Source organism: Ictidomys tridecemlineatus, chromosome 11, assembly GCF_052094955.1.
Source record: "Ictidomys tridecemlineatus isolate mIctTri1 chromosome 11, mIctTri1.hap1, whole genome shotgun sequence".
Lineage (NCBI taxonomy): Eukaryota > Metazoa > Chordata > Mammalia > Rodentia > Sciuridae > Ictidomys > Ictidomys tridecemlineatus.
The window spans coordinates 131,533,433-131,557,618 of record NC_135487.1 but is presented as its reverse complement, the minus strand read 5'-3'; the positions used below and the strand labels follow the sequence as shown (position 1 = coordinate 131,557,618).

General features: G+C 40.6%; 1 protein-coding gene and 1 long non-coding RNA gene across 3 annotated transcripts; one reads left to right on the top strand and one right to left on the bottom strand.

Annotated features, from left to right (window-relative positions):
• Positions 1-2,423: 2,423 nt before the first annotated feature.
• Positions 2,424-4,570, top strand: LOC144368536 (uncharacterized). Of its 2 annotated transcripts, XR_013428301.1 has the most exons (3): positions 2,527-2,541; positions 2,686-3,290; positions 3,718-4,570. It is a non-coding gene; the product is annotated as an uncharacterized LOC144368536 (long non-coding RNA). The 2 variants fall into 2 exon arrangements; XR_013428300.1 differs by having other exon boundaries at positions 2,424-3,290.
• Positions 4,571-6,096: 1,526 nt separating this feature from the next.
• Anp32e (acidic nuclear phosphoprotein 32 family member E) lies at positions 6,097-22,803 on the bottom strand. The gene is made up of 7 exons (XM_078027651.1): positions 22,393-22,803; positions 19,286-19,435; positions 18,303-18,425; positions 15,857-16,022; positions 13,749-13,921; positions 9,339-9,393; positions 6,097-8,459 (listed from the first exon to the last, which is right to left on the bottom strand). Exons 1-7 carry the CDS (start codon positions 22,444-22,446, stop codon positions 8,389-8,391), a joined length of 792 nt encoding a protein of 263 aa, XP_077883777.1. The 5' UTR covers positions 22,447-22,803; the 3' UTR covers positions 6,097-8,388.
• Positions 22,804-24,186: the final 1,383 nt, after the last annotated feature.

The following is a 24,186-nucleotide window of genomic DNA, read 5'->3' as shown; positions in this document are numbered from 1 at the left end:
CCTCTAGTGACATGAGTACTTGAAATGTGGCTAATTTAATGTTAACATCAAATGGAGATGTTAAAATCCACCTAAGATTTTAAGGATTTAAATGGAAAAAAAAAAAAGTAAAATATCTCAGTAATGATTTTCAGAGATCATATGTTGGAAAATTATTATATTTTGGATATGTTAGGTTAAATAAAATATATCATTAAAACTAATTTTACCCATTTCTTTTTATAATTTAATGTGGCTACTAGAAAATATTAAATACTTCTGTGACTTGCATTTCAGATAATATTATATTCTTACTAAAGAGCAAGAACAATGCAGTCAATGTAAAGATATAGTCTCCCTATAAATTAGTAAATCCACACCTCTAGCTGACATTTAACGGGTGAGTTTTTCTTTCATTTTTCTTTTTTCTTTTCTTTTTTTTTTTTTTTTTGGTACCAGGAATGAACTGAGGAGTGCTTAACCACTGAGCTACATCCCAGCCCATTTTTATTTTTTATTTTGAGACAGAGTCTCATTGAGTTGCTTAGGGCCTCCTACCTCAGCCTCCCAAGCCACTGGGATTACAGGCAGGCAACTGGCGACTGATAATCTTTCATGGTATAAGTCTCTCCATCATAAATGGATCAACTAACTTCACATTAACAAAATCAAGCCCTGCAAAATAGATGATCAGACCTTCACTGAAGTGAGCAAATCAAAGTTTTGGCACCCTTTGAGTTTCCTGGGCACAAGCTGTCAGCTCAGCCATTTTTCTGCCTGCCACTTCTCTCTTGGCTCATAATCTTATGTTTAGACTTTGTTCTTCAAAGGGTTGTGAATTATTCATCTCCTACGACTTAGGTGCCTTAAACAGAGGTACTGAGAAGTTTGTTAAATAAGCATTGTACATTTGATGCCTTTGATCACGGCTATATGCCTCCTTGCCTCAAAAAGTACTTGGACATAACTCTCCATTGTTTTTTTTCTTCTTCATCTGTTAATTGCAAATAGCTTGTAAAGACTGAACACATGCTCAACAGAAAGCAAAATTTAGTAGTGTGATGTAAAAATAGTGAATAAATCTGATATGCAGTGAGTCTGATAACCATTACAGTACATTATATTTTATTTTCAAGGTCAAAACCTTAAAAGACAGACCACAGAACTGATATTTTATCGTTACATGGTAACTTGTTATGCAACCTCTTATTTCTCCCTAATCTTTGATAATAATAACCTCAAGGCTGATACAAAATAGTGGTGGAAAGGAAAATAGAGGACACAAAATGAAGAGTAGGTTCATCACAGGATCACTGTAATGCTTTGGCTTCGTGGCATAGACCAGATGGCAATAACCCCTGTCTCAGCAGGCAATTCTCAATGTCCTGTGGTTTGTAAAACAAATTCACTATTATCTTGATCTGCTAATAACTGTTTTGATTATTGTGACAGTAACAAAACAATGCTGAAGGCACTGGAGTCATAGCGCAGTGGTAGAGCACTTGTCTAGCATGTGTAAGGCACTGGGGTCCATTCTCAGCACCACAAATAAATAGATTCATTGAAAAAAATCTTAATGCTGAAAACATGCACAATCCCTCAATTTAAGATGAAAAGCAACAAACAGAAAACAATAACTTTTCTCTAATATTTACTGTCAAAAGGAAAATCCTTTTCTGAGAAATGTTTTTGTTGTTGTCGTCGTTGTTGTTTTGGCGCCAGGGATTGAACCCAAGGGTGCTTAACCACTGAGCAACATCCCCAGCCCTTTTTATCATTCTATTTACCGACAGGATCTGGCTAAATTGCTAAACACCTTGCTAATCTGCTGAGGCTGGCTTCCTTCCACAGGCTCCCGAGTTACTGTGATTACAGGCGAGCGCCACCGCACGCCAGAAAACAGGAAATCTTGACTTCTCAAATCCAGGTATAGCCAGGTGTGGTGGTGTAAACTTGTGATCTCAGGGATTTGGTAGGCTGGGGTAGGAGGATTGCAAGTTCAAGGCCAGCCTCATCAATTTATTGAGTTCCTGTCTCAAAGTAAAAAATAAGAGGGGCGGGGCTGGGGACACGGCAAATTGTCCCTGGATTAAATCCCCACAACCAAAACAAATATAATTCAAGTATACTCTTATCTCTTAATTGTTAAGTGAAGTAGGTGGTCTTCATTTTACCCAATTTTGTGGCTGTTTTGTAAAAGATACTAAAAATGCCTGAGAAATCATTGGTATTAGTTTTACTTATGTTAAACATTCACAGTTGCTAATTCTATGGAAGCAGGTACCGGTCCTTCGGCAGTTTCACAAACATTGCTATTTTTATTTTACGTGTGAACTGTGTATCACTTTCTAGAATTCATTCGTCTGTAGGTACAACTTGACTCATCACATCAGCAGTTCTAAGACAGGGAAAATAAAAACAGGTACGACGTGCGACAGTAAGCTGGCTCCTGGGGAGAAGAGGCGACGTTCCAAGGCCAAGTGGGCGGTCAACTTGCACCAGATGCAGCACAAACAGGAGGGACAGACAAAGTGGCCTCAGCTCCCAACGCGGCACTTAGAGGTTAGGGTAAGGGTAGTTAGTTAGCCCTCATTTCCACCAACGCTGGTGACTGCGGAGCAGCTGGGCAGGTTCATCAAGGTGGGATTGAGGGTGAGCCAGGTTTTGAAATTCAATTAGAAAACAGAGGCTCTGTTAATCCTTAAGAAAGAGTTGAAAATTGTAAAAGGCGGTAAAGAAGAGGAAGGTCGCGCAGAGCTAACGGCCGAGTTCCAGTCCGCGGCGCAGGAAGCGGGAAACCCATGGAGAAGCCAAAGCGCTTCCCGCGGACGCGGCTCCGGAAGTTCCGGGGTCCGTCGCGCCAGCTCCGCGCATGCGCAGGTCTGAGCTTTGGGTGTGGCGGTGCGCGCCTGGCCCTCGGTCTCTGGGGAAGAGGGCGGGCGGGGGGAGGTCACGTGGCCGGGATTGCGGCATTTTGGGCCCAATCCGAGTCGTTGTGGGAAAAGCCCTTGTGGAGCAATTCGGGTAGCCCCGGTCCTGGCGGAGCCCTGACTCGGTGTGTCCGTTTCTGACTTCTCGGTTCTGTTCTGGACGCGGAGGACCCGGTGGTTCTCGCTCGGTGTCCCCGGAGTGGAAGCGGAGGCGCCCGTTAGTTCCTTCAGGACCGAGGGGCCCTCTCGGTCTCAGGTCCACCTCGGTCTCCGCGGAACGGTCCCGGAGTCGCGGGAGAGCGCCCCGTGGTAAAACAGCACCCAGAAAAAGAGCCTGCACCCATCTCGGGGTGAGGCTGGGGCAGTGCACGGAGAGTCGAGGTACGTGTCCCCGGGATGCGACCGACCTGGGTCCGTGCGCCGACCTCCGATCACTTGTCCTGGTGGCTTTCATTCCAGCCTCCCGAAAAGAACCCCGCGCGGGCCGACCCTGCCGCGGCTGGGAGGAGGCAGGGCTGGAGTTCGAGGCCAGCCTCGGCCACTAAGCAGGACCCCGTCCCCAACATTAAAAGGACACAGCGCCCCGGGGTCAATCCCCAGTAACCCCACCGCCCAGACCCTCAAGGGTGACGACTTAACGTGGCCATTGGCCCCCGGAGGGGCGTGGTGGGCGCGGCCTTTCAGGGTTTCTCCCAGCTCGAGCACGTGGAGGGGAGGCCTGGGGCTGGCCCTGGCCCAGCCTCCCGCCCAGCCTCCGGCCTGACGTCTCGGTTCTCAGTTGCTTTAACCCCAGTTCCTTCTATTATAGATTCTTCTACAGCCCCACCGACTGGTCACAGCTCCCAGCAGGAACGACGTCAAGCACTACACCGCCCTAAGAAATGCCGGCGCCACCCCGCCTGGACCCCGCGGCTGGGGAGGCTGAGGCCAGAGGATTCCCAAGTTCAAAGCCAGCCTCAGCAGTTTATCAGTGCACTAAGCAACTCAATGAGACCCTGTCTCTAAATAAAATACAAAAAAGGGCTGGGGACGTGGCTCACTGGTAGAGTGCTTGTCTCGCACTGCGAGGCACTGGTTTGGATCCTCAGCACCACATAAAAATAAATTAGAAAACAAAGATTGTGTCCATCTGCAACTAAAAAAAAAAAAAAAATTAAAGGTGGGGTGCTGGGATGTACTTCAGTAGTTAAGCGCCCCTGGTTTCAATCCCTGGTACCATTCTTTTTTTTAATGGGAAAAAAAAAAGGTGAAAAATCCTTCTGGGAGAAATTCTCTTCACATTGGAGAACCAATTCTGGGGCTGCAGAATAAGCCTAATCAGGGAAAGTCCCAGTGAAGGGCGGAGATCATGGACTTCATCCTGAAAGATGGTGTAGTTGAAGTATTTAATAGGAGAATCAGAGAAAATAGGCAAGTGTTTATTGAATGTAATTTATTTATTTATTTTTGCATGCATGTTATTGAGGATTGAACCCAGGAATGGGATTACAGGCCTGCCCAGGGAGCCTGGCTCATCACTTCGTGAAGTTAGATTGTTTTCATCAGTGTTGTGTGTAGCATGTATCATTATTAAGCATTAGTGTGAATGTGTCTGTAAGTAGCCAAATTCAAATGATGCCTCATGTTAAATTACTTATAAATACAAATGAAATTCAAAGTCATACCTACTTCTGAGTCTTTCTTAATCAGGGTTATTATGAAATAATCTTACTTCAGGGTTTTACCAAAGTATCTACACTCGTATGACATAAAACTACTTTATCAATATGTAGTCCCCCCCCACACCCCTGCCATTATGTAGTCTTTTAAAAGATGCTCCTGAGATCAATTCATTTTGTAATTTCCACTTGCGGTATAATCGTTTGTCCTTCCAGTTAAGACTGGCTGTTCAAATAGACTAATAAACCCAAATAACTGTCTCAAGGTAAGGTAGGGTTCTCAGATCTTAGGCTAATTAGTATATGCAAAAGGCACCAGTAGTAGAATGCTATTTTAGCTACAGCTGCAGAGTATCATTACACCCTATACTATAAACAGGAAAAATTTCCAGCAACTGGAAAAATATCTGCTCCAAAGCCTCTCTTTAAAATACAGAACAAGGAAGAAACAATATTTAAGTGTTTTGAATCATAGTCTCTCACTGAATTGCCTCATTACCCATCAACCTCACCAAAAACTGTGTGGGGATTCTACCATTTTCTTTAACCAAGAGGGTAAAGGCTTTGAATTTTTTGAAGACATAAACAAAAGTCATAATAAATACCTGCAGCTGAAAATTCTTCAGTATTTTCCATTCCTCAGGAAGAATTCTATAATTAAAATACGTTTGCAATATTAAACATAAAACCAAAAAGCAATTGTGAAAACATTACTTAGCATTATACTTGTGCCTTAACTATACAAAACATACTTCCCAGACTTCTCCACAAGTGAAACTTTTAAAAATCACTTACCAGGGGAAAACCCAAAGTACAGAGAAATACCTACTTTTTCAAAATTAAATATGTAAGAATTATATCTATTTATATCATCAAAAGATTTTGAAGTTACACACTACAGAGTACAGATGGAAATGATGGGCTCATATTAGAAAACTGTGTGTGTGCACGTGCACACGCGGTGTTGGGGATTGAATCCAGGACTTTGTGCATGCAGACAAGCACTCTACCAATTGAGCTATATCCCCAGCCCTAGAAAAACTATTAATGTACAGTTGTTGAGATTGAACTAAGGAGCACTCAAACCACTGAGCCACATACCCATCCCTATTTTGTATTTTATTTAGAGACAGGGTCTCATGAAGTTGCTTAATGCCTTCCCTTTGTTGCTGAGGCTGGTTTTGAACTCTCTATCATCCTGTCTCAGCCTCCCAAGCGCTGGGATTACAGGAGTGCACCACCACACCTGGCAATGTACAGTATTTTATAATCAATTTAACTGTAATAATAGTAATAGTTACTTCCACTACAGGCAATAAAAGTACAGGTTCAATTGCAACTCCAAAAGGAAAATTAAATGAATCAAGAATTTTTTCCTGCTTCTTGGAAAAAAGTTAATAAGAAAGATGATACATTAAACTATTTATCACATCCAAATTTGAATGAGGAAACTTTCATTTGTTTTTAAAAAGATCTTCAAAGCTGCCAACAATATTGCTGAAAAAGTGAATATCATACACTGAAGCTAATCATTATAACAAATCTTCAATTTATTTGAAGCAATTCCGTTTCAAAAACTTAAGTTACAGCAGTCACAGGAAAAACAGGGAATAGTCAGAAACAATAAAAGAATGATCATGAGTACTGCTTTTTGATTTGTTTTTAACACTGTCATGGCTTTATTCAAAAACACAGTTGCACAAAAGTATTAACCTCAATGTTCACGGAGAGATTCTTAAAGAACTTAATACACTATATACATACTGCAATACAAAGAGCATTAAAATAGGACCCCAAACTTCTACAAAATATAAAACCCCCCCTTACTTATTTGCATGAAAATACCACCCACAAAGCTAAATAAGTCCTTAAAAGTTACCTGGAGGTTCACTATGTGTTGTTTTCAAACCAAAGAACTCTAATTTTGATTGCACAATAAGATGATTGATAAGGAAGTCAATATATAGATTTCATTTTAAAAATAAGTATTTCATAATCTGGACATAGTATGTAATGAGAATTCTTAGAGACTAAAGCAGGGTATATCAATTGTTAAAAATTAGGAGAAAATAATGTCAATCTTTTGTACTTTCTGATCCCCCTACTAAATTTATTCCAAGTGTTTTATTTCAGTCAGTTGTGCAACTGTTTCAGTTTCTCCACAAATATCCTTTAAAACGCCAAGTCATACATTTTAAACTAAAAAAAACAAGCAGCAGCAGTACTACACTCAGTAATTTAAATGTGTCCCAGTAAAAGAATAGCTTCAATTAGTTTACTGACACTAACTTTAAAAAACCTTACAAATATTCAAAACAAAGAAAAAATTTTAAGATAGTCAAAATGAACAAAGCAGTTACCTTGAACATGGAGCCTCCATGACAAAAACAGAGATGTACTGTGTACTCGTTATATTTTATTTAGTAACCATGTAAGTAAGCACACACTCATACTTATCCCAAATATTCTTCTATTTTAATGGTCATTCACTTGAAAATAAGTCTTAATTTTAATATTTAATCCCAAATATTTTTCCAACTGCCTACAATATTCCAATTAAATGCTACATCTGGTAATGCTTTAAAACTATAGGAACAACTAAAGGTTCTACTCAGAAAAATTATAAATACTGCGCAGGGTTGGTATCCAAATAATTTGGGATGCCAACTAAAAAACTGACTTAAACATCTCCTTAATTATCAACAGGCAATGGACATTGATGCTAATTCAAAACCCCTCCCCTGCTTCTTTACTTTCTTCCTCCTACTTATATGGTCTTACATATTGTCAGTCAAGAAAGATTTACAATAAGCAGAGCTTGCTGCCTGAAATTGTATCAATAACAATATTTGTATCTCAGAAAATTCTCAGTTTCTTCCACTCTGTTTAAAACCCAGAGAGATCTGAAAAGGTGGTTGAGGTATAAGACTGAAGGTTTTCTGGGTATCCAGAAGTTCCCAGCTTCCTTTTGGGATAGAGAGAGGGGAGTCAACAAGAAGGGAGGGTGATCATAAAGAAATTGATGAGAAAGTGCACACCTAAAACAAAACGAAATAAACAACCATTGGCATGTCATGATCTGCAGCCTAAAGAGAGGGCTCACCTGCATGTCCCACTTAGTATAGGCAATTTTTCCTTCAAAAATAAAATCTTATCAATCACCACAAAATCAATGAATTATATTACTGTCTAGAACTTCCCCCAAATCCACAAACTATATAATTTGCTGAATAGAACCTTTATTATTCTGCTTCTACTTTGCAACTTAATTCATGTGACAAAAAAACCACCCAAATATCTTTAGCTATTTAAAAAAAAGTCAATGCCTTCAAAATAAAGATCCCTGGATCATCTCTAAAAAAAAAAAATAATAATAATAATAATCAACTTATTCAAGAGACTACTGTCATTTCATATTACAGATGACTGTAATTTCAGTTAATTTATAAATAACTTTAAAATCTTATGAATGAAATGCACCAAACTTCACCTGTGTAAAAGCAATCATGTTTTAATTACGGACTAAAAATTACTAATACAATGAACTTGAATTTGAATTAGAAAAATTAAGCTTCTAAATATAATTGCTAGAGAATGTCTTAAGGGGGAAGTGTCAATGAAATTTTTTCTCTACATACAATATGATCATTAACAGACTAGTAAATCTTAACTGGAATGATAAGGCAAAAATAGTAAAACCACACTTTTCTATAAAAAGTTACACATTATCTTCTGTAGGGATAGCATCGTACATGAGAAAACAAAGATGTGATCACTCTATTGCACACCCAGGAATGCTGGGAATCTGGTCTTAGAATGATCTAGTCATCTTCTTCCTCTCCATCATCTTCAGCATCTCGTTTCCTCTTCTCCCCCCGAAGACCTTCTTCTTCTAAAAGAAGAATGGAAGGAAAAGTGTAAAAACTTTAATTTCAACAAATGAGTATTTGTTAAGTTACAAAGTTTTGACTCTTAGTGAAAAGTTGACAAATATATATATATATATATATATATTAAGCTTCCAGTCTTAAATTTCTTTTTATTTCAGTGTATAAACAGACTTAACAGACCAAGAAATGCATAAATAATGACAGCTTGCTATGCACCCTTGTGGCCAAGTCATGAAATACAGATGAAGAAACTAGGCTTCATATTGAAGAAACTGTTGGTAAATTTTTTTTGAGAGAGAGAATTTTTTAATATTTATTTTTCAGTTCTCGGCGGACACAACATCTTTGTTGGTATGTGGTGCTGAGGATCAAACCCGGGCCACACGCATGCCAGGTGAGCGCGCTACCGCTTGAGCCACATCCCCAGCCCCTGTTAGTGAATTTTTTAAAAGACCTATAGGTAAAGAATGCTAAAGAGCAAGTCGAGTCCCCCTACCCTGGATATCAAATCTTAAAGAATATTATATTGAGTTCAACTGTTCCCTCTTCCCTCTTCAAAATGAGATACCTTAAAAAGGTAATAAATTGAGTTCAGGGTAGCTCCCCTATCTCTTCGTTTTTGATTTTAAAATACATGTTATGAGCTGTTCCTTTAATGGAATTAAGGAATGCCTTGAGAAATTTACTCTTTAAAAAACTTTTGTAAATAGCATTCAAAACAGCCAAAAAAAAAAAAAAGAAACTTTTGTGACTTCAAAGCACTCTATGATAAACAGCAAAATCAAAAGGATCAGTGACAATTTGTATTACAGACTCATTTATTAAAGTTCATGAAAAAATATTTTTAATTCTAGAATTTGTTTCTGGCTAATGTAACTCACCCTCTTCCTCCTCTTCTTCCCCTTCTTCTACATAATCATCATCATCTTCTTCATCCTTGAAATTCAAATATTCAGTTTGAGTATAAATAAACCATAACATATTTTTCACTATTGAGTATATCCCAACAAAGGCAAAAAAACTCTAGTTACCCTGTGTTTTGATAACCACAACTTCTTCCTTATTTATATCTTTTTTTTAAAATCCAACTAAATATCTAGTTCTTTATAAAAATAAGTTATGCTTTCGACCACCACTGTTCTTAGAACTTCCTGCAACAATGGAAATGTACCATATCTGTGTTGTGCAATACAATAACCACCAGCCACACATGACTACCGAGTACCTGAAATGTAACCAGTGCAAATGAGGAATTGAATTTTTAGTTTTAGTTAATTTTAATTAATTTAAATAGCCACATCTACCTACTAGCACAGGTAGGACAGCACAACTTTTGACTCTTTTTAAAATGAGACCTTTTATTTTACAGATCAAGTTAAGAATGATCTGAATCCTAGCCAACATAGTTATATATGTTGAGTCAAACCACATTATCTTTCTGGACCTCAATTTTCCAATCAATAAAAGCAAAGAACAGGTTGAGCTTTTTTTTTTGGTACTGGGGATTGAACCCAGGGGTGCTTTACCACTGAGCTACATACATCCCCAGGCCTTTATATTTTTTGTTTTGAAATAGGGTCTCACTGAGTTGCTTAGGGCCTCAAACTTGTGATCCTCCTACCTTGGCCTCCCTAGAAGCTAGAATTACAGGCATGTGCCATGGTGCCCAGCACCAGGTTGAGCTAGGTTGCTTGTTTTCTTTCTTTCTTTATTTGTAAGGAATAATAAAAGAGGATATATAGCTATAATTTTCAAAAAATATAAACTACTAATCACACTTATTCCTTGATGATTTAGAAAAGTCCAAGTCTAAAAGAGCTCTCTCTCTGAATTTTGTTTCAAACAAAATGTGACTGGATTAATTGATTCATGTTCTAGACCTTTTTAAAAATCATCTTTTAGATACTATCAATAAAAACTCAGCTTTTGAAGTCACCGTGATGGCGCACACCTATAATCCTAGTGACGTAGGTGGTGGAGGCAGGGAGACTGCAAGGTTGAGGCCAGCCTCGCAATTTAGCAAGGCCCTAAGCAACTTAGTGAGAACCTGTCTCAAAATAAAAAATAAAGGGGCTGGGGTTGTGGCTCAGTGGTAGAGCACTCACCTGGCATACATGTATGAGGCACTGGGTTCAATCCTTAGCACCACGTAAAAATAAAATAAAGGTATGTGTCCACCTACAACTAAAAAATATACATTTTTTTTAAAACTTAAAAATAAAATAATAAAAAATAAAATGTGGTTCAGAGCTTGACTTCCCCTGGGTTAAATCCCCAGTATCCAACCCCCCAACCTGACCCCAAAAAACTCAGTTTGCCAGAAATTTGTTCAGTAGAGACTACAGTCTTCTCATTAGTGGGAAATATTTCCTCATTTGTGGATGAGTAATACAAGGACACCATGATTCTCAATCCTCCCAAAGCTCTCAACTTCTTTTTTTTGGGTGGGGTGGAGGGGTGGGGGGTGGGTATGGGATTAAACATAGGGGTTCTTTATCACTGAGCTACATCCCCAGTCCTTTTTTATTTTTTGAGATATGATGTAACTGTTATTGAGGGTCTTACCTTACCTCTGTTTTTTAAAATATATTTTAAAGTTGTCAATAGACCTTTTCTTTTATTTATATGTGGTGCTGAGTGCCTCACACACGCCAAGCAAGCTCTCTACCAATGAGCCACAACCCCAGCCCTCATCTCCACTTTTTTAAAATTTAATTTTATTTTTTTTGTACCAGGGATTGAACTCAGGGGCACTTGAGCACTGAACCACATCCCCAGCCCTATTTTGTGTTTTATTTAGAGACAGGTTCTCACTGAGTTGCTTAGCACCTCACAGTTGATAAGGCTGGCTTTGAACTCTCGATCCTCCTGCCTCAGCCTACTGAGCCGCTGGTTATAAGTATGCGCCACCACACCCAAGCATCCTCATCTCCATTTTTAATGATTTATATCACACACACATAAAGTCCTTCTTTACACATATTAATTCCTTGCCTCTGAAGAACAGTGAAATAGGAAGAAATTTTTTTAAAAATCAAATAAAAAGTTAATTGAATGGGCTGAGGTTGTGGCTTAGTGGTAGAGCACTTGCCTTGCACATGTGAGGCACTGGGTTCGATCCTCAGGACCACATAAAAATAAATAAAATTAAAAAATTTTTAAAAGTTAATTGAATAGGCACTCTCTTTCCTTCTAATTTCTTTTTAAATCTCAATCGTCTCTAAAGCATTCCCTGGCGCTTAGCTTCTAAAAACAAGACTTCAGACCAGGCCCGGTTGCACAAGCCTGTAACTCCAGTGACTCCTATGGTTGAGACAGGAGGATTACAAGTTCAAGGCCAACCTCACCAATTTAATGAGACCCTGTATCAAAATAAAAAATAAGAAGGGCTGGGGATATCGCTCAGTGGTAAAGTGCTTCTGGACTTAATCCCCAATAGCAAATAAAAATAAATAAAAATAAAATAAAAACAAGACTAAGTTTTCAACATTCAGATTATCCCAGGAACAAAAACTCCTTCTGGTCCCTGCTACTCCTACAGACTTAAGGTTATATGTATTATCACAGAATTTTTTATTCTTTATGTGGCCATGTCATTTGGGGTTAGTATTTCACAGTACTCAATGGAATGATAAAGCTAACATTTGCAGTTAGTTGAAAGTAATTTTTAAATGACTTAATACTACTTAGAATTAAGGAGGAATTATTGGAACAAAAAATAAAAGGCCAAATGTTAACAACAAGACACTTATTTTATTAAATAAATAAAAATTTATGGGGAAAAACATTTAAGCTGTATATTGGTGTAAACCAAACAGACTGAAAATAAATATTCAAAATATTCTGTGAAGATTTAAAATATTTAAGGTTCTGTTCTTCGTTATTATATAAGTTCCTAACTCATTAGGGCCTGAACCAAATGTACAGTAGTTTATTTTCCACAGTAGTTTCATATTTAAAATGGTATCAGAAAAAAATAATCACTGACCAGATATTATCGACCTGCTTGATGTAAAAGTAATTAGGAGAACAAATAATATTTAGTCTAAATAAGAATTCTTCCTCCCCACACCACCACTGTGGGGATCAAACCCAGGGCCTCATGAATGCTAGGTAGGCACTTTAACACTGAGCTACATCCCCTAAAATAATGAAAAATTATTTAGAATTATGAAAGAAACCTCAATTTAACATTAGGAAAAAGGAACTTCACTAAACTCCCAAGAGCCAAGATTCTTTGTGCCACTGGAGATAATAAATGCTGAGGTGCAAAGATGAAAGGTATTCCCCACCCTTTACGAGCTCACGGCTGCACAGAAAGTAGCCAAATAAGTTTTTTTAAAAAAGCCTAATCAAGGTTTAAAGATAACAAAGGAAGGAATGATTTTCTAAGAAAAAACATAGAAAACTTCAAAATTAAGGTTAGCACCAGAGTTGAGTTTAAGGATAAAAGTTTACAAGGCATGACTGGGGTGACTATTACACAAGTATATATACATGTGAAATTTCACGGAGCTATTCATAAAATTAGTGCTTTTTACATGCTTCACTTATATTTATGTTTAATTAGCACAAACAAAAATTAAGTCCATCAGGGACCTGGGTAGGAAGTCATTTCAGATAGAGTAAACAATTAATACACATACATAAAGGCAAGGGATAGTTTGGTGAAATAATTTAACTTGGTACTGAGGGAGATGAAATTAGGGAAGGAAACAGGAGCCAAACGGACAATGCAGGGTTTATATCTTTGGGTGGCAATAGGAAAAACATTAAGAGTTTCCAGAAGGCTAGTGACAGGATCACATTTGCAATGAGAGGACCCAGGCAGCACTGCAGGGGATATTACTAAGTAGTGATGCTATATTCAGAGTATCAAGCAAGAAATAATTGGAGGGAAGAAATAAGTTCTAAAATGTACCTACAATGTGCCAGGGACTAGATACCTACATTATCTTGTCAAATCCTTAAAACAATCCTAAGAGGTTGGTATAATCTCACTTTTATAAATGCAGAAACTAAGGCTAGAAACACCTATAAAATGTTTCTACCATACCATACCACTGAAAGCAGAGTGGATTTGAAAGACATCTGGGATTTATGATCAATAGGTGTTTATACTTATCTAGATGTAGTCTGGGATAGGCCACAATGGGGAAAAAAAGCAGACAGATACATACACATTCACAAGTTAGCAAACAACTCTCAGATTTCTCCAACTCACTTTTTATAGTACTTAGCCCTATGCCTAAGTAATTAATTTTTAAGGCTAATACAAAGTATTTATTCACCTGAATTTCTTCTTTCATCAAGTAAGAAAGGCCCACTTCTTCTTCTCCCTCTCCTAATTCTGACCCTGCTTCATCTTCATCCTCCTCCTCCTCATCATCTTCCTCCTCTTCCTCGTATCCTTCAGGTGGACCAGCTTCATCTTCCTCTTCATCTCCATCATCTTCATCTCCATCTTTAAAAATATTTAAAAATATATATGTGGGGGCTGGGGCTTAGTAGTAGAGCACTTCCCTAGTACATGTGAGACACTGGGTTTGATTCTCAGCATCACACAAAAACAAATAAATAAAGGTATTGTGTCCATCTACAACTAAAAAACATTTTAAATATATATGTATATATTTTATATGTATACGTGTGTGTGTGTGTGTATTGTTTTTAAGATGAGCAAATGTCTGGACAAATGTTTCCTTCCAGTAACGTTCATCCTTTTTACCCTTTCCCAATCACTTTAAACTCTTAAGCCAACTGGTGGAAAAGTATTTCATGGTGACTTTTTTCTTTTAAGATTACCATTTTTGGGGAAACAAGGGGTGGGGGATTGAACTCAGAAGCACTCAACCACTGAGCCACATCCCCAGCCCTTTTTTGTATTTAAGAGTACCATTTCAAAACATTCAACATTTATTGCTTGAAAATGGTTTCTAAATACTGGTATTTATTCAATGTGTATATTTTCAGATATTACATGCACTGAAGTTGGTTTCACTTCGTGGACACTTCAAAACCTTCGTGTTCATCATTCATTCCAACATTTTATAACATTATTTATCCAAAACAAATTTACTTTGCTGGGCCAGTGGACCTGTAATCCCAGCTACTCCCAAGGCTGAGGCAGGAGGATTCCAAATTCAAAGCCAGCCTCAGCAACTTAGCAAGACCCTGAAGCAGCTTAGGGAGAACCTGACTCAAAATAAAAATTAAAAAGGTAGTAAAGTACCCCTGGGTTTGATCCCCAGTATAAAAAAGAAATTATTTTAATAGTGAAAACTTTGACCCAAAAATAAATATCATCCTATTACTAACAACGGCTATTCTGTCACCTCATCTTTTAATCTTATATTCATCTAAAAATGTATATTCACAATCTAATTCTAGGATATTTTTCACCACTTCAAAAAGAAGAACCATACCTATTATCAGTTCCCATCCCCTAAATCTCACCCCAATAATCTACTTTCTATTTCTATTGGATGTGCCTATTCTGGGCCTTTGATATATATGAAACCAAACAACATGCATGGCCTTTTCTGTCTGACGTCTTTCACTTAGCAGACTGTCTTCAAGATTCACTTTTAGGGCTGGGGATGTGGCTCAAGTGGCAGCGTGCTTGCCTGGCATGCGTGCGGCCCGGGTTCAAATCTCAGCACCACATACAGGGATGTTGTGTCCACCGAAAACTAAAAAATAAAAATGTTGGGGCTGGGGATGTGGCTCAAGCGGTAGCGCGCTCGCCTAGCATGCGTGCGGCCCGGGTTCGATCCTCAGCAGCACCACATACCAACAAAGATGTTGTGTCCGCCAAGAACTAAGAAAAACTAAATAAATGTTAAAAAAAATTCTCTCTCTCTCTCTCTGTCCCCCTCTGTCTCTCACTCTCTTTAAAAAAAAAAAAAAAAATGTTGGGAAACTCTCTCTTTAAAAAAAAAAAAGATTCACTTTTACATGTATCAGTACTTCATTCACTTCCATGGTGAAATAATATTATATTGTATGGAATTGTATGGATATAACACATGTTTTTAACCTATTTATCAGTTGACAGATACCCGAGTTGTCTCTACTTTGGGGCTATTATAAATGGATCCTTTAAAAAAAAATACTATTTAAGAAGTTTTCACTATTACTGGGTAGTAGTTACACAAGTTTATATAGATGTAAAATGTCACAGAGCTTCATATTACAGAAATCATTAAATTCCCTGAAGCTATTAAAAATCTGAAAGAAGAAATATAGGCTAGAGCTGTGGGATTTAAAATCTTCTTGTCTTACCAATAGTTGATGTGGGTTTTTTCCCCTCTACCTATACCTCCAGGTCCAATCTTATTTGCATGGCTAGAGTAGAGACTATAATTATGACACATTTATGAGTATTTAGAGTGATTACCCTCATCATCCTCCTCTTCGGAGTCAGGTGCTTCATTATCCTCCTGATCAAATCCATCTAAGTATGTGATTTGTTGCAGCAATTCAAAAATACTTTCTCTGTAATCTTCCAGATTTGTGATCTCACAGTTAAACAAGTCAAGACTTTTCAAATTTTTAAGATTTTGCTAGAAAAGTAAAGATGTTCAGTCAAGATTTAATATATCATATTATTTCTTCTTAATTCACAATCCAAAAAACATATATTTGAAATTGAGAGAATGACTTTTGAATTGTTAGAATTTTATAACAAAGAGTTATTTTATAAAACATAGCCAATTCTCTTAATTAGCCCCTGGTATATAAACTCCAAAACTTTGATCTACTATTGTTACCTCCAGGATCTTAACTGAGTGCCTTATTTCTGGTGGACACTCAACACATTTTTGATGACCAAACCTGTGCATAGGCAACAACAGTCACATGATCAATTTAAAACCACAAGGGCTGGGGATGTGGCTCAAGTGGTAGCGCGCTCGCCTGGCATGCGTGTGGCCCGGGTTCGATCCTCAGCACCACATACAAAGATGTTGTGTCCGCCAACAATTAAAAAATAAATATTAAAATTCTCTACCCCCCCCCACTCTCTCTTTAAAAAAAAAAAAAATTAAAAAATAAAATAAAATAAAATAAAACCACATAGGCCAGGCATGATGGTGTACACTGTAATCCCAAGGACCAGAGACGCTGAGGCAAGAGGATCACAAGTTTGAGGCCAGCCTCACAACTTAATAAAACCCTCAGCAATTTAGTAAGACCTTGTCCCAAAATAAATAAAATAAAATAAAAATACCTTTAAAAAGGGTTGGAGTATAACTCAGTGGTTAAGTGACACTGGGTTCAATTCCCAGTAACAAAAATTAAAAAAAAAAAAAAAAAATCACACAAAGTAGGCACAGTGGTACACACCTGTAATCCCAAAGACTTGGGAGACTGAAACATGAGGATCAACGGTAGGAGCAACTGAGCAAAGGCCTAAGCAACTTAGTGAGAATCTGTCTCAAAATAAAAATATTTTTAAAATAAAGGGCTGAGGATATGCTTAGTGGTAAAGCACCCCTGGGTTCAATCCCCAGTACCCATAAAAAAAAGAAAAAAAAATACAGCTCTATTTTCAACATTTTCAATGACCTCCCAATCTTTTTTGCTGAGAGCCATTGCCAAGTAGGAATGACGCATCGAAATTTCCTTGCCAGCGTACCCCATGTTGCTTAGAGGAAGGACTCTCCATTGTGGAAATGGACTTGTCTTAGACTCAGATCATTTGCAGTGACATTGCATGTATGCTTGAGTAAGGTGACCTTCCTCAAGGACCAGGGCGGATCAGGTTTTAGGGAGTATCCCCTCCTTGGGTTTAGGGCGGTTCCAGGTTTAAGGCGTATCCTGCTGATTAGAGCCTGGTGGAGTAGTGAATTTTGCAGGGGAAGGCAGAACGTGAATTTCCCCAGAACATGTTTGTAGAGGGCCCGTGTGAGTTCTGGAATAAAGAATTGCTGTTTGAATCTACAAAGCTGTGAGTGGCTCGTGATTTTGTGCCCAGCCAGACTGCGGCACTTTTTAAAAATCAGAGCAACAATTTTCAGAGTTTTACTAAATAGTCTTTTCCTTCCCACATACCAAAAACTAGGGGACACTTAAAGTAACTCAAAAAATTATCAAGAAGGAATGAAAAGCAATAGAACTTAAAATAATGAAAATTTTGAAACCAGATAGTCAAATCTTGAAGCTGATGATGAAATAATAAATACAGCTTTTCACTGACTTAAAAATTCTTTTGGGTTCTACCTTGTATGTCTAAAAAGAACAAATTAAAAAATTCATCTGGGGCACATATCTAGAATCCCAACAGCTTGGGAGGCTAAGGCAGGACGACCTTAAGTTCAAAGCCAGCCTCAGCAACTCAGTGAGGCATAAGCAACTCAGCAAGACCCTATCTCTAAATAAAATAAAAAATAAAAATAGGGCTAGCAATGGGCTCAGTGGTAAGTACCCCTGGATTCAATCCCTGGTACAAAAAAAAAAAAAATTTCATCTGGGAACTTGGGGAGACTGAAAGAAGGATGGCAACTTCTTCAAGGCCAATCTCGGCAACTTAACAAGACCCTGGCTCAAAATATAAGAACTGTGAAGGTGGCTCAGTGGTTAAGTGCCCCTAGGTTCAAAAGTATCAAAAAAATTATTATTTTTTAATTTTAAATAAATAAATAAAAAGGATTGGGGATATGGCTCAGTAGAGATGTGCCCCTGGGTTAAATCCCCAATATGGGGGGAAGTGAGGAGTGAGAGAGAGAACAAATTCAGAAGTTTTGCATTAAACAGAAATAACTAAGGTAAAACACAAACTAATCTGAGAAAATTTAACAACAACAACAAAAAAAGAAAGTCCAGTGATAAACCTTTCCACTTACCAGAGCTTCTACCGTACTGAGATCTTTGATTTTGTTTCCACTCAGATTGAGGTAGGTAAGATTTGGACATTTTTCTGCCAGCACTTCCAAGCCTCCAGAAATTATATTGTCACTAAGTTCCAACTATATATTCAACATGGGGAGAAACAAGGAGAGTTGAAGACTTAGGATGGACCTAAGATTTTAAAAGCATACCAATTTAAGTAAGTTCTATCACCAGCAAAAAAAAAAAGAAAAAGAAAAAGTATACCAAAGGGGGGGGGTGCGTTTATCATCATTAATTTTCAAATTCCCATTTGTGCCTGTTAAATGACATATGAGAACGCTATATGATGAGCTCCTAACTCAGCTTTGGTTTAGGTTGTGTTACATTTGGATTTCATGATTCAAAGAAAAATATTTGGTAGATGTTATATTCAAGTTCATGCCAAGCATGGTGGTGAACACCTATGATCCCAGAGGCTGGGGCGACTGAAGCAGAGGGATTAGGAGTTCAAAGCCACCCTCAGCATCTGAGAGAGGCTCTAAGCAAGTCAGTGAGACTCCATCTCTAGATAAAACATAAGAAAGATGTGGCTCAGTGGTTAAGCAAACCTGGGTTCAATCCCCAGTACAAAAAAAAAAAAAAAAAGAAGGAGGAACTGGGCTTGTGGCTCAGTGGTAGAGTGCTCGCCTGGCATGTATGAGGCACTGGGTTTGATCCTCAGCACCACATAAATTAAACTGAATAAAGGAATTGAATCCATTTGCAACCAAACAAAATTTTAAAAGAAAAAAAAAAAAAGAAAGAAAATCCAAATTTGTGTCATAAAGTAATCCCACTAACAAATTCAAATTTCTAAAAGCAGCTTTAGAGCTGATTCAACAAACCATTTTTCCTATCTCTAGAAACAAAATTTTCTCACTAACAGGCAGAATAGTCATTTCATTTGGCAAAATGAAATGACATAATAACCCTTGCTTGTACATCAAACTTGACTTACCTTTCGAAGTTTGTTTAAGCTGGGAAGTTGGGCCAATGAACTTAATTCCACATTAGCCATACTCAGAAACTCTAGTTCTTTAAAAGTATCATTCAGGCCTTCAATTTCCCCATTGACACACAGGCAATTATCAAGAACTAACTCTGTCACCTGTGAGAGGGAATACATTAATGATTAGTTTGCGATCTGTTTAGCAACAGACCTGGTTTGACACTGTGGAAATGTGAATATTAAAACACCAAATCCTAAACAGGGCATGGTAGCTGTTGCCTATAATCCCAGGTAAGTAGGAGGATCACTTAAGACCAGGAGTTCCAGGCCAGGGTAACCCAGCATGACCACACTTGAAAAAACAAAAAATTGCCTTACACAGATCCTTTCCACCCCCTGCCAGCTAATATAAAATCTAGTTATCACTACAAGCTATCTTCCAAATTAAATTTAAGAGTAACAAATTCAATGCCTGATTCAAACCACTGAGTCACTAAGGTATAGAAAACAAAACTTCATGCAGGCACCATGGTGCATCTGTAATCCCACCAGCTCAGGAAACTGAGGCAGGAGGACCATAAGTTCAAAGCCAGCCTCAGCAATTCAGTGAGATCCTGTATCAAAGTAAAGCATACAAAACAAGGTGGGCATGTGGCTCAGTGGTTAAGTGCCCCTAGGTTCAATCCCTGGTACTAAAAAAACAAAACTTTGAAAAAAGTTCCAACTGAAATGTTTCTGATCCTAATGAGGATCCTCACCATCTGGACATATACTTATGCAGGAAGGGAACACTTAGAATACTGGAAAAAGATTCACGTGAACAACCTACCTAAAAAGTAGAGAATGGAGGAAACCATTTTATCACTTTTAAACCTCTTCATCTTTGGTTGATAAATGCCACAGAAACTTAAAAAACCTTGATACCTCTCAAGAAGAAATGTCAGAAAGCTCCTTCTGGGTCAGCCCATCTTTCCAGTGTTATTTGAGGACAAACAATATCATCCAGAATGATACACCCTTAGAAAAATGTTATTTCTGTCACTGTGGTACATTTTTGTGGACATTTTCCCATTCTTGGGAGTCGGGGGCTGGATTCCCTATTAGGTCAGAATTGCAGTAACAAAAGTTACTGATGAGTGTGTAAATGGGTTTAACCTTAAGGGGGAATGAGGAGACCCTGCTTCTCTTACTCCCAATGCAAAACTATATTAAAGGGCTAAAAATCAGCAACTAAGCATGACACCTTTTCTATTTGAGTATGACTTTGACAGCATTATTTTAGTAAACCAGAGATGGCACCATGATCTCCTATTTGAAGATGAGGAAACCCAGGACCAAAAAGGAGAATGACTTGCCTTGGGTCACACAGTTGGTGTGCGGTACAGCTACGCCTTCCAGTTTTAACTGAGTGGGGAGGACTACTACATTTGGAGTCAGAAAGCCAGTTCTTCCACATAAGGAAATCATTAAATTGCCCTAGGACTCCATCTGTTAGTCTGGATTCTAGAATAATACAATCCATCTTACAAGTTTGTTGGAAGGAGAAAAGTAAATAAACGTTAAAAGTGCTTTGTAAACGGTCTACACAAATAGACACAAACAGAGGGGCCGTTATCACACCCGGCACAGGAAGGGAGCCTGCAGAAAGGTAACTGCAACCCCAGAACTGGAAGGAAATTACTCGGCTCACTAGGTAAAGGAATAGGAGAGAGGACAAGTCCCTTTTTCTGTCCCAAGACATATGGTAATGAAGGTATTCTAAACATGTGCTTCCGAGACCGCTTTTTAGGTGTGGTTGTGTTTGTCCTGTTTCTTTTCTGAAGCCCCTAAGAATAAGTTCTAGAAAAGTTCACATTCTCCGAGGGCTGACTCTGATGGTATGACTGTTTCCTCCTCCCGCCCCCCGCGGCCGGCTTCAGGGGCGCTGACCCGGGAAGAAGCGGGGCAGGGGCAAGACCCCGGGACCCCACAGCACCGTCCCACGCGGAAGGCAGGCGGGACCGGGGCAATTCTCGGCCGGCGTGTGCGGGCGCGGCCCAGGTCCCGCAGAGCCTGGGACTGCCATCCGTAGCAAGGGTCATTTCAGGGACCGCAAACTAGCCGGCTGCTGCCGCCGTCCGCTGCGACCAGAGAAATGCGCGGGACCGACAGGAACCCCACGCCGGGCGGGGACTCCCCCAGGAAGACCAGGGTCGCTCCCCCGGTGCCCGCGCTCCGCCGCTGGCGGGGAGGGCCGCGCGGGGCCCCGCGACGCCCCCGCCCGGACCCGGGAAAGTTGGCCGCGACCCCGCCTCGCGTGGCCCCTCCCCACGCCGGCTCTTTAACTCGGGGGACTGCGGCGAGGGCGCCTCGCTAGCCTCGCCTAGCCTCCAGGGCGCAGGCGACGCAGACCCTCCGCCGAGGTCCAAGCCGCCGGCGGGAATCAAGTTCAGACCAGCGGGACACTTACACGGCGGCGGCAGAAGCGGGTCACGCTCGCGTCCCTCCCCACCGCCGGTCATCGCGACAGCTCCCCGTACCCACCCGCGGTCCGAAGGCGCCGCTGACCCAGATTCCGCCGGCGGCGGTCGGCGCGCGCCGCTTCCCGGGGGAGTGGGCGCCCCGGAGCGGGGAAGCGGACTCCGCCAGCGACCTCCGCCGGGGCCGGCGCGACGCCCGACGCCCCGAGGCCTAGAGGCCGGGGCGCCCACCCCCCAAAAGCCCTAGTTGGCAGCACTGCAGAAAAGTTGGACCAAGTTCGCAGGCGGCCACGGCTGCGCAGGGGCCGAGCGGACCGGGGGGTCGCGCGCGCCGCCGGCCCCGGGAGGAACGCGCCCCGCGCGGCAGCCGAGGGCCCCGCGCGCTCTTCCCGCCCCCGCGAGGCCGGGACGCCCGACGCCGGGAGCGCAGAAAGGGGCTGAGCCCCCGCGCGCACACATACGCCCCTAGAAACTTAAGCCCTTCGCCATTTTAAGTAGAAAATCCTAATGATTTTAAAGAAAATTAAACATTTCCACCAACCTGGACCCCCGGCGGAGACTGATCTGTTCGCTCTCCACACACACCCTCAGCACCCAGAAATCCAACCCCCAGGATTCGGGGGCCGTCGGGAAGGGGTGGGGGCTGAGTCATCTCACCTCCTCCGGGGCTCGGTTCCTTAACTCCATGTTAATCCTCTTCTTCATCTCCATGTCCTCCTCCTGCTCTTCTGCTCCTACTCTCCTCCTTTCCCCTTTCCTGCTCTTCCCACTACCCCCCAACCCTGAAATTTTAAAAAGATTTGGAAATGAATGAAAAGAAACGCAAATTTAAACGCCCACTACCACCAGACAGATGTGGGGGAGAAAGAAAAGAATAGCAAATGGAGTCCAAGGAGTTGGGACTCTAACTCGGCTGCCCCCACCTCCTTGTCCACACACCCGCGCGCGCACACACACGCACGCACACACACACACACGCGCACACACACACACACCAGCAGTTCCTTCCCCTTCAATGGCTGCTCAGAGACTGAGCCTCCATGACACGGCACCGCCAACCCCCTGGCCTACACTCCACCCACCTTCCGAACGTATTGGTTGGTTCTTTAGCGTCACCCTATGGCATTGGGCTAGCTAAATGTCCATCAGTCTTCAGGGCGGACCTGGACCAGACACTCTGCGTCTATTGGCTACGACCAAGCGCGCAGTTAACTCCGATAGGTCCAGGGGGGTGTACGTCTCAGCGAAACGATTTTGAATCCCAGCAGCCCCCCTCCTTTTCTTTGTGTAGTTGGCGCGCTTTCCCTAGGCATTTGTGCGGTTTTGATGTCTGTTGGATTTGTTTTTCGCTTTTAGGGTGGGTTTTGTTATTGTTTTTGTTTTTGTGTTCTTCCGCCGGTTTCAGTATTAAAGGGAGGGAGAGGGCCTGCCCAAGTTGCGAAACTGACGATCCAGGGCGGTTTTGAAGCGCAGCCTCTGCTGCGGCCAAGGTGTAGGGCAACTCGCATCACGTTAGAGGCCGGTCTCCGTGGCACGGCCCTGCTGGGGACGGGCTCCTCACTAAGAGGGGACCGAGACCTTCCGCAGTGTGGAACCAGAGCTAGGATAAAGATATTTTAACTTCCACCATGAAAGACTAAACAATATTGAGAGAAGTTGAGTGAAGCCTATAAGTTAGGATCCTTTAAATAAAAGTATCCTGGATTAATTGACACTGAGTGCTTGTTGCTGGTAATAAACGCCTAGACCTTGGGGGGAAAACAGCGCTAACCTAATGAAAATCAGACATTAATTTGCGTAGAATCAGCACAACAATTTCTCTCCTTTCTAATTTCCCTTTGGTATACCAGTTTCCATGGAAATCTGTAGATAAACTGTGTTTTATAAGTCTACCTATTTGGGATATTAACAGTAGGCTAAGAATGATCTTTTTTTGTGTGTGTGTGGGGCCAGTGATCCCAGGGATTGAACTCAGGGGCACTCGACCACTGAGCCACATCCCAGCCCTACTTTGCATTTTATTTAGAGACAGGGTCTCACTGAGTTGCTTAGTGCCTCATCCTTGCTGAGGCTGGCTTTGAACTTGCAATCCTCCTGCCTCAGCCTCCAGAACCACTGGGATTACAAGCGTGCACCACCGTGCCCCGACAATAAGAATGATTTTTTAAAATTTTTGTCTTTAGGGTCTAACTTTTCTTAGTTCTGGCTTAAATTTTGTCTGCATTTCCTTACACCATTTTCAGGACAAATACCCAAAGAAATTCCAGATAATTTGGGGAAAGTGGGTGAAATGAGTCCCAGAATTGTTTGCACTTTCCAATTTCTCAGGTTAGAGATCTTTTACTTTCCAACACAGACTCCTCACCTCTCCACCCTTACTCTTGTCCCCATAGACACAAACAAATATGCTTAGAATTAATGATTAAATAATAAAATGGCACCTCTGCGGCA

Bases quoted from the DNA above. Each gene is read 5' to 3' on its own strand.
- Anp32e (XM_078027651.1), bottom strand. From the start codon at position 22,446: ATGGAGATGAAGAAGAGGATTAACATGGAGTTAAGGAACCGAGCCCCG. The intron at 16,023-18,302 runs GTAAGTGGAAAG...TTACTTTTCTAG, and splicing joins TCAGTACGGTAGAAGCTCTG to CAAAATCTTAAAAATTTGAA. The intron at 9,394-13,748 runs GTGAATAAATAC...TTGAATTTCAAG, and splicing joins TGATGAAAGAAGAAATTCAG to GATGAAGAAGATGATGATGA.